Below are 10,753 nucleotides of genomic sequence, written 5' to 3' on the forward strand. Positions count from 1 at the left end.
GAACCTGCCACCGTAGCAGTCGCACAGTTCCGGACTGAAGTGCCTAGAACCGCTTGGCCACTCCGGCCGGCTTTTAAAATCTGTTTCTTGACAAAGGCCGGCCGCGGTGGCCGTGCGGTTCTAGCGCTGCAGTCCGGAACCGCGGGGCTGCTACGGTCGCAGGTTCGAATCCTGCCTTGGGCATGGATGTGTGTGATGTCCTTAGGTTAGTTAGGTTTACGTAGTTCTAAGTTCTAGGGGACTGATGACCTAAGATGTTAAGTCCCATAGTGCTCAGAGCCATTTTTTGGCCCACATCTCGTGGTCGTGCGCTAGCGTTCTCGCTTCCCACGCCCGGGTTCCCGGGTTCGATTCCCGGCGGGGTCAGGGATTTTCTCTGCCTCGTGATGGCTGGGTGTTGTGTGATGTTCTTAGGTTAGTTACGTTTAAGTAGTTCTAAGTTCTAGGGGACTTATGACCACAGCAGTTGAGTCCCATAGTGCTCAGAGCCGTTTGAACCATCTTGACAAAGCGTTTCCTCTGCCTTGTAAAAGTGGTGAGGGTGCTGTGAAAGGGCAAAGGCCTGCTCAGTGGTGCCGTGTTTCAGAATCGTCCTCAATGGAAACCGAGGCTGGAGACACCGTAACCGAGGACCTGGCTGCAGTGCTGGACGCCTCAGACGGCGCCATCGTGGTGCTGGTGGCGGGGGAGATGCGGCTGGTGGCGCACCGGGCAGTCCTGGCGGCCCGGAGTCCCGTGTTCGGCGCCATGTTTCGCCACGACACGCTGGAGGCCAGCAGCGGCGTGGTCACCATCAGTGACGTGGAGGGCCCGGTCCTGCGCCTGGTGGTGGGCTACTGCTACACGCTGAAGTCTCCACAGCCGTCCAGCACGAGCCTTCAGCTCCTGGCGGCTGCAGACAAGTACGGCTTGCTGGGGCTGAAGGCCGACTGCGAGCAGCAGCTGGCTGCTCGGCTGACTGTGGAGAACGCGGCGGACGCGGCTGTGTTCGCTCTCAGGCACCCTTGTCCCACCCTCAAGTCGGCTGCCATCAGCTTCATATGGTCCAACCCGCAGGTGTTCGCCACGCGGGGCTGGGCCGATGCGGAACGCGAGCAGCCTGAAGCAACAGGTGAAGTGAATCGGCTACTCGATGAGCTACGTGCAGAAATCAGGTAAGGACAAGTGTGTGTGTGTGTGTGTGTGTGTGTGTGTGTGTGTGTGTGTGTGTGTGTGTGTGTGTGTGTTTGTGCGTGTGTTAGCCGAATGGTCTAAGGCACTGCAGTCGTGGACTGTGCGGCTGGTCCCGATGGAGGTTTGAGTCCTCCCTCGAGCATTGGTGTGTGTGTGTTTGTCCTTAGGATAATTTAGGTTAAGTAGTGTGTAAGTATCTGTAATTTAATCTGTTTATTGAGCAAGCAGTAAAGGAAACAAAAGAAAAATTCAGAGTAGGTCTTGAAAGGAGGATATAAGATGAACATCAACAAAAGCAAAACGAGGATAATGGAATGTAGTCGAATTAAGTCGGCTGATACTGAGGGAATTAGATTAGGAAATGACACTTGAAGTAGTAAAGGAGTTTTGCTATTTAGGGAGTAAAATAACTGAAGATGGTCTAAGTAGAGAGGATATAAAATGTAGACTGGCAATGGCAAGGAAAGCGTTTCTGAAGAAGAGGAATTTGTTAACATCGAGTATAGATTTAAGTGTCAGGAAGTCGTTTGTGAAAGTATTTGTATAGAGTGTAGCCATGTATGGAAGTGAAACATGGACGATAAATACTTTGGACAATAAGAGAATAGAAGCTTTCGAAATGTGGTGCTACAGAAGAATGCTGAAGATTAGATGGGTAGATCACATAATTAATGACGAGGTATTGAACAGAATTGCGGAGAAGAGGAGTTTGTGGCACAACTTGACTAGAAGAAGGGCTCGGTTGGTAGGACATGTTCTGAGGCGTCAAGGGATCACAAATTTGGCATTGGAGGGCAGCGTGGAGGGTAAAAATCGCAGAGGTAGACGAAGAGACGAATACACCAAGCAGATTAAGAAGGGTGTAGTTTGCAGTAAGTAGTGGGAGGTGAAGAAGCTTGCACAGGATAGAGTAGCATGGAGAGCTGCATCAAACCAGTCTCACGACTGAAGACTACAACAACAACAACAACAACAACAGTGTGTAAGCTTAGGGACTGATGACCCTAGCAGTTAAGTCCCATAAGATTTCACACACATTTGAACATTTTTTTGTGTGTATGTGTGTTTTTGTTTGTTATTGTCAAGCCTACAATATTTCCTACTGAGTTTCTGTGTGGTGTATCTCTGTTACGGCTATGGCAATTCTCTACACTATGTGGTCAAAAGTATCCGGATGCCTGGCTGAAAATGACTTAAAAGTTCGTGGCGCCCTGTTTCAGTAATGCTGGAATTCAGTATGTTGTTGGCCCACCATTAGCCTTGATGACAGCTTCCACTCTTGCAGGCATACCTTCAATCATGTTCTGCAAGGTTTCTTGGGGAATGGCAGCCCATTTTTCACGGATTGCTGCACTGAGGAGAGGCATCTATGTCGGTCGGTGAGGCCTGGCACGAAGTCGGCTTTACAAAACATCCCAAAGGTGTTGTATACGATTCAGGTCAGGACACTGTGCAGGCCAGTCCATTACAGGGAAGTTATTGTCGTGTAACCACTCCGCCACAGCCCGTGCATTATGAACAGCTGCTCGATTGTGTTGAAAGATGCAGTGTCATTCCCGAATCGCTCTTCAACAGTGGGAAGCTAGAAACTGCTTAAAACATCAACGTAGGACTGTGCTGTCATACTGAAACGCAAAACAACTAGGGGTGCAAACCCCTCTGTGGAAAACATGACCACACCATAACACCACCGCCTCCGAATTTTACTGCTGGCACTACACACGCAGGCAGACGACATTCACCGGGCATTCGCCATACCCACACCGTGCCATCGGATAGCCACATTGTGTACCGTGATTCGTCACTCCACACAACGTTTTTCCACTTTTCAATCGTCCATCGTTTACGCTCCTTACACCAAGCGAGGTGTTGTTTGGCATTTACCGGCGTGATGTGTGGCTTATGAGCAGCTGCTCGACCGTGAAATCCATGTTTTCTCACCTCCCGCCTAACTGTCATAGTACTTGCAGTGGATTCTGACGCAGTTTGGAATTCTTGTGTGATGGTCTGGGTTGATTTCTGCCTATTACACATTATGACCCTCTTTAACCATCAGCATTCTCTGTCAGTCAACAGACGAGGTCTGCCTGTACGCTTTTGTGCTGTACGTGTCCCTTCATGTCTCCACTTCACTATCACATCAGAAACAATGAACCTAGGCATGTTGAGGAGTGTGGAAATCTCGCGTACAGATGTATGACACAAGTGACACCGAATCACCTGACCACGTTCAAAGTCCGTAAGTTCCACGGAGCGCCCCATAGTGCTCTCTCACGATGTCTGATGACTACTGGGGTCGCTGATAACGAGTACCTGTCAGTAGGTGGCAGCACAATACTCCTGATATGAAAAACGTATGTTTCTTGGGGTGTCCGAATATTTTTGATCATTTGGTGTTGCTCTCAATACTTTCATTGCCTTTTGATAACTGGTTCGATGGATCACTACATTGAACTGTTCTGTGATTATTAGCAAATCAGTTGGATAACAAAGGTCATGAATGAATCAAGATTTTCATAGCTGCAACTGTTCAGTATACAACAGACAGTGACCTGTGCTCTTTGCAGGACAGTAGAAGAGTGCTCAGCTCTTTGGTTGCACGATGCAAACGTCTGTACAAAAAGTAGCTTCGCTGCTTCTACCAATAAGACAGCAATGCAGCTGAAACAGAAACAGAATATGAGCAGGAAATGTGTCATTCTTTACCAGCACCAGGAACTCTGGAGTATGCTGTGGTACCATACAAGGAGGGCAGTCATGTATCAATCATTTTCCATTTGTGGTGTTGTCATACTATAAATTCTGACCTGTTGCAATTTTTAGACTTGAAGCATATAACTATGCCGATATCACGTCTCACAGTACACAATTAGCAGCCAGAACGACACCTTAAAGCTAACAGGTGGACCTCTCCACAAGTCAGCGGCCTAAAGCATGACAGTCACAGCTTTCACAAACAGCCCACCAAAGTGGAGAACCATGGGTTAGTGTTCCTGATGGCGCAGGAGGATATTAAAACTCGATGTGGTATAAGCGTAATAAGCTTACATAGGAATGTGATGCATTATCAGTGTGTGTAATTAAGAGCAGACGTTCCGTGCACCCTGCCACAATGTGTGTCTGCCACAATACAGACATCACTACAGTTTCACCAATTTAAAGAGAGAGGACATCATTCAGGATGCATTCCCAGTAGGTTACTAAAAAGTGACAAGGGAACAATCCGAGGAGAAAATAAAAGAGCAGAAAATAAAGTCAACTAGAAGAGCACTTAAAAAGAAAGGTGGCCAAAAGTTCGTTGGTAAGGAGAATAAGAAAACCGTACTGGAAAGCAGAATGCGTCTCGAGAAAGAGTACTATCAGGTATGTTTGCCAATAACCAATAAGAACAAAGACGTGCACGTCAAAGAAAGTGAAGGCGTCTCTCTTTGGTGGACATCAGATGGTTTTGAGGACAAATAAAAGACCTTATAAAAAAATAACATGTCATAAATGAAAATATATAGACTTTTAAAGACTAATTTTACACAGCAGAGTGAGCTATAATTTCCTTATAGGAAGTAAAATCTGATAAAAAATAAAAATTTCGATATGACACATTGTGTAATGTAGGCGATACAGTTGGATACACAACTTTACCTAGATATGGAGTAAAGTGTAATACATTCGGTTTGAAATGATTGAAGGGCCTTAGTGGTATAGCTACAGGATCTGTTGTTATTTAATATTTATGTATCCTCCATAAATGAAAACAGAATAAGCAGAAACACTTTCTTCAGGGAGTATGTAGCTAATTTGTTTGCCAAAGCACTCTCATTATGGGAACATTATAAATGGCTGGTTTACAAAGAGGTCTAGAAGCCAAACTTTAATTTTACCGAATAGGTAAAAACTTAGGATATGTACAGTTCTTCCATCGCTTACACTTACCCAGGAGCCAACTGCAGGTATATACGAGTATGTGGATGCAACGACAAGAAGTCATGCTGGAGCTTATCACAGAGCTGCATAACATCCTCATCCCAACAAATGTTTGAAGAGGCCCCTGTGGGATTGCACGCAATTGGGATAGTAGCAGTTGTCATGCAGGATACACATTATTGTACTTTGGCTTACACCATGTTGGAGAGCACTTGCCCATAGCTTGTACAAAGCTTCGTTTCAATATCCTCCAGACCTGGTCTATGCAAAGTCCTCAGTTTCCCTGCACATTCGTCTGTCTGAAAGGACCCATGATCACACAAACGCCCAAAACTAGCTTAAAATGTTATGTGGTGTGGTTAGTGTCTGTGAGGGTTATTGTTTTGGTATAGCGTACTGCCGCGCTACTGTTCCCATCTGCTTGGCTGTACACAAATACAATCTCAACTTGTTCATGATATGAAAGGGAGAAAGTGATACTGTTACAGTAGCACAAATTTTGTGGTTTTCTTGGTTTGATTGTAAGAATGTATGTTTCAAAAACGCGAACTTCACAGCATTATTTTGTAAAAGATCATTTCTCATTCTAAGTTTTATCACAAGTATACGAAAACAGAAACTTGTTATTTTTAGCTGGCTGAGGTGGTCGAGCGGTTCAAGGCGCTTCAGTCTGGAACCGCGCGACCGCTACGGTCGCAGGTTCGAATCCTGCCTTGGGCACGGATGTGGTTCAAAATGGCTCTGAGCACTATGCGACTTAACTTCTGAGGTCATCAGTCGCCTAGAACTTAGAACAACTTAAACCTAACTAACCTAAGGACATCACACACACCCATGCCCGAGGCAGGATTCGAACCTGCTACAGTAGCAGCAGCGCGGTTCCTGACTGAAGCGCCTAGAACCGTTCTGCCACAAACGACAGCTCACACACACACACACACACACACACACACATACACAGCATGTATTTCACCAGGGGGAATGACTGCTTAACAATTGCATCTTGAGAGCAAGTGAACTTACTCTTAGGAATCAAAATGACAAATGAATTTCTTGAGATGTGCAATGTAAAAATTTTAATGAAGAGTGTGAGTACTTGGAGATCATGATGCAAGTATATATCCAAACCTCAATATGCAGAAATACTTTCCCAGTGATCTGTATCATAGGAGAGTACTGTATATTTTTAATTTGTCATTGTACATACGTGTTTTTATAACTGGTCACAGTTCAGCTTCCATTATAATTTAGTTTTTCAGAAGTGTGTGTTTGGAGAAAAGTGTGAGAATTTCTTTGTTTTGACAGAAGGCTTCCTGCAGAGGAAAAGGACAAGAGGCTGATGGAGGCAGCTAAGGTGGGCGCCTTGGAGGAGGTGAAGGAGCTGCTCACGGCAGGGGCGGACGTGGCAGCTAGGGGTGGGTGGTGGTGGACCCCCTTGCACTATGCAGCGTGCAATGGGCACCTGGAGGTGGCGCGGTGCCTGGTAGCAGCTGGAGCCGAGGTGGATGCCAGAGACGAGGTGCAGACCACGCCTCTGCACCGAGCCGCGTTCAATAGCTGCCTGGATGTGATGCGTCTGCTGTTGGCCAACTCCGCCGACCCCAACGCCAGGAATCAATGGGGGTGGACGCCAATGCACGATGCAGCATCCAATGGCTTTGCCGAAGCGGTGGCGGTGCTGTTGGAAGCGGGGGCTAACAGGCGGGTGAGGACTGGCTGTGGGGAAACGGCGCTGGACATCGCCAAGCAGAAGAACCACCTGCACTTGGTAGACAAGCTGAGATTAAACTAGCATTCCAACAGATAACTCTGGAGCAAGACTAAAACTGCTTCTCTACCTAAATTTGTTATTTTTTTAAAATAAATAATACAAAAAAGTTAATCCTGCAGTCATTCTTTGTACCCATATTTACGAACTACAGGGCGACACAGAAAACTGGAACATTTCCACAATCCAATAAAACTAGGTGTGATGAAAGAAAGAAATTTCATTCATGGTAATTGAAACCTTACAACTTTGCCATTTACAAAACATTCATGACATGTATCATTCTTTAAAAAACTACGTTCCTCAAACGGCTTCCTTCTGTACAAATACACTACTGGCCATTAAAATTGCTACACCAAGAATAAATGCAGATGATAAACGGGTATTCATTGGACAAATATGTTATACTAGAACTGACATGTGATTACATTTTCTCAGAATTTGGGTGCACAGATCCTGAGAAATCAGTACCCAGAACAACCACCTGTGGCCTTAATAACGGCCTTCATACGCCTGGGCATTGAGTCAAACAGCTTGGATGGCACGTACAGGTACAGCTGCCCATGCAGCTTCAACATGATACCACAGTTCATCAAGAGTAGTGACTGACGTATTGTGACGAGCCAGTTGCTCGACCACCATTGGCCAGACGTTTTCAGTTGGTGAGAAATCTAGAGAGTGTGCTGGCCAGGGCAGCAGTCGAAAATTTTCTGTATCCAGAAAGGCCCGTACGGGACCTGCAACATGCCATCGTGCATTATCCTGCTGATATGTAGGGTTTCACAGGGATCGAATGAAGGGTAGAGCCATGGGTCGTGACACATCTGAAATGTAACGTCCACTGTTCAAAGTGCCGTCAATGCGAACAAAAGGTGACTGAGACGTGTAACCAGTGGTACCGCATACCATCACGCCGGGTGATACGCTAGTATGGCGATGACGAATACATGCTTCCAATGTGCGTTCACCACGATGTCGCCAAACATGGATGCGACCATCATGATGCTGTAATCAGAACCTGGGTTCATCCAAAGAAATGAAGTTTTGCCATTCGTGCACCCAGGTTCGTCGTTAAGTACACCAACGCAGGCGCTCCTGTCTGTGATGCAGCGTCAAGGGTAACCCCAGCCATGGTCTCAGAGCTGGTAGTCCGTGCTGCTGCAAACGTCGTCGAACTGTTCGTGCAGATGGTTGATGTCTTGCAAACGACCCCCATCTGTTGACTCAGGAATCGAGACGTGGCTGCACGATCCGTTGCAGCCATGTGGATAAGATGGCTGTCATCTCGACTGCTAGTGGTACGGGGCCGTTGGGGTCCGGCACGGCGTTCCGTATTACCCTCCTGAACCCACCGATTCCATATTCTGCTAACAGTCATTGGATCTCGACCAGCGCGAGCAGCAATGTCACGATACGATAAACTGCAATCGCGATAGGCTACAATCCGACCTTTATCAAAGTCGGAAACGTGATGGTACGCATTTCTCCTCCTTACACGAGGCATCACAACAACGTTTCATCAGGCACCTGGTGTTTGTGTATGAGAAATGGGTTGGAAACTTTCCACAAGTCAGCACTTTGTAGGTGTCGCCACCGGAGCCAACCTTGTGTGAAAAGCTAATCATTTGCATATCACAGCATATACTTCCTGTCGGTTAAATTTCGCGTCTGTAGCATGTCATCTTCGTGGTGTAGAAATTTTAATGGCCAGTAGTGTACATTCGTGAAATATGCTGTTGAGAGTACACATTGACCACTGCAACATCTCAGCTGGGATACTGCATCTTGAATTCTGTATTTTAACTCCTCCAGGGTTCTTGGTCGAGTCGTGTAGACTTTTCTCTTGAGGTAGCCCCACAAGAAAAAATCAGAAACGGATAAATCTGGCGATATAGGGGGCCAGTGAATGTTACCGAATCGTGAGGTCACACGGCTGCCAAACAGTTCTCGCACGTATGCCACTGATTGCCGTGCAGTGTGTGATGTTGCTCCGTCCTGTTGAAACCGGTTGTTCAATGCAGGTGTAACGAAAGCTCCTAACACCTCCACGTAACGATTGGCATTGACAGTTATTGTCTTTCCCTGTTCATTTGCGAAGTCCCATGTGATGAAACACCACACAACACTGTCACTTTAATAGCGTGCAAAGGGCGCTCATGAACGCCATTAAGATTTGTGTTTGCCCAGTAACGGTAGTTCTGTTTATTCGCATAACGCGTGAGATGAAAATGTGCCCCACGCTACTCTACCCTGTGCAAGCTTCTTCATCTCCCAGTACCTACTGCAACCTACATCCTTCTGAGTCTGTTTAGTGTATTCAGCTCTTGGTCTCCCTCTACGATTTTTACCCTCCACGCTGCCCTCCAATACTAAATCTGTGATCCCTTGATGCCTCAGAATATGTCCTACCAACCGATCCCTTCTTCTAGTCAAGGTGTGCCACAAATTTCTCTTCTCCCTAATTCTATTCAGTACCTCCTCATTAGTTATGTGATCTATCCATCTAATCTTCAGCTTTCTTTTGTAGCACCACACTTCGAAAGCTTATATTCTCTTCTTGTCCAAACAATTTATCGTCCACATTTCACTTCCATACATGGCAACACTCCATACAAATACTTTGAGAAACCATTTCCTGACGCTTAAATCTATTTTTGTACATATAATAAGTGTATTATGCAGTAATTTTTTTTTAATTTGTGGTAAGTACTATGGGACCGAACTGCTGAGGTCATCGAGCCCGAAGCCTACACACTACTTAATCTAACTTACGCTAAGGACAGTACACACACCCATGCCAGAGGCAGGACTCTTAACCTCCGACGGGGGAAGTAAAACAAATTCCCCTAGACCACACGGCTACTACATGCAGCTATTATGTAGTAGTTACAGTATGTTACTATGTTAGATTTTCTCTTGTTTTTTAGATTAGAATCAACTTTCGTAGCACAAATTTCGTGCAGTGAAATTATCGTTCGGTGTTACGATTTCCAGTGCTTTTAGATCATATATGTGGTCCTGGAGATGTCTTCATTAGTTCCCATGCTCCAGCTGGCCGATTTACGGGGTTTTTCAGCCATATTTGTTACAACACATCACTTAGATATCTTGCACTTTTCATTTTGTGATCAACACATGTGTGTTTACAGTGTGTAGTTTGCCAAGTGTCGCTGAGTGTTTATCTTTTGTTTGAGAATACTCCGCAAGTCACACTCCACAAGACCATCTGAGACACTGGATTCAGCCAGACTTCCAAAATAAATATTTCCGAGTTATATCAATGCAAAGGTCAGAACAACTCCTTGGCAACACAAAGACTGAAATCATGTGCACAAAACACTTGGCTAAATATTGAAATCAAGTCGCTTTATAACAAGAAATTCATGCTTAATAGAATGTTACATGCTGTGATCTTCACTTATCACCATTTATTAACAACTCAACAGTAATGAACAAAATAATACAAAAAAATTAACACACCACAGCAAGAACACTGCAGTATACACAGAACAGAGAGAAATGAAACATCGGAACACTCACTAACAAAACAACCAGAAAGCAAAGCATTATAAAGTACAGTACCTGTACCACTACAAATGTCACCGAAAACCAATGAAACACACAGATTCAGAATTAACAGAGACAGAAGCATAGCTATTAGAGGAAAGGCTCAAACAGAACATCAGTACAAAAATAGTTAACCGCTACCTAGAAACTCTGATTGTAGAAACGGAAAGCATCCTGACAGAGAAAGTGAAACAAGAAAATAGCACAATAAATATTGGGCTAACACGAGAACTAGTGAAATAAACAACATAATCAGCATATCAAAGAAAGTCAACATCATAGACACAAGAGCTGATAAAGGGAACAACACAGTACTGATCAGTA

The 10,753-nt window shown here is 45.2% G+C and overlaps 1 protein-coding gene across 2 annotated transcripts in view; it reads left to right on the top strand.

The window, feature by feature from the left end:
• LOC126108767 (poly [ADP-ribose] polymerase tankyrase-1-like) overlaps window positions 1-6,961 on the top strand; it is a 65,000-nt gene extending 58,039 nt beyond the window's left edge. Inside the window, exons 2-3 of one of the 2 annotated variants that reach the window (XM_049914120.1) lie at window positions 587-1,154; window positions 6,400-6,960. In XM_049914120.1, coding sequence (XP_049770077.1) covers window positions 598-1,154; window positions 6,400-6,886 — 1,044 coding nt within the window. In that variant the 5' untranslated portion in view covers window positions 587-597 and the 3' untranslated portion in view covers window positions 6,887-6,960. Of the gene's footprint in view, window positions 1-586; window positions 1,155-6,399 lie in introns of both variants that reach the window. The other variant, XM_049914119.1, reaches the window with a different exon arrangement.
• The last annotated feature ends 3,792 nt before the right edge of the window (window positions 6,962-10,753 follow it).

The sequence above is a fragment of the Schistocerca cancellata genome, chromosome 11 (assembly GCF_023864275.1).
Source record: "Schistocerca cancellata isolate TAMUIC-IGC-003103 chromosome 11, iqSchCanc2.1, whole genome shotgun sequence".
NCBI classification, from domain to species: domain Eukaryota; kingdom Metazoa; phylum Arthropoda; class Insecta; order Orthoptera; family Acrididae; genus Schistocerca; species Schistocerca cancellata.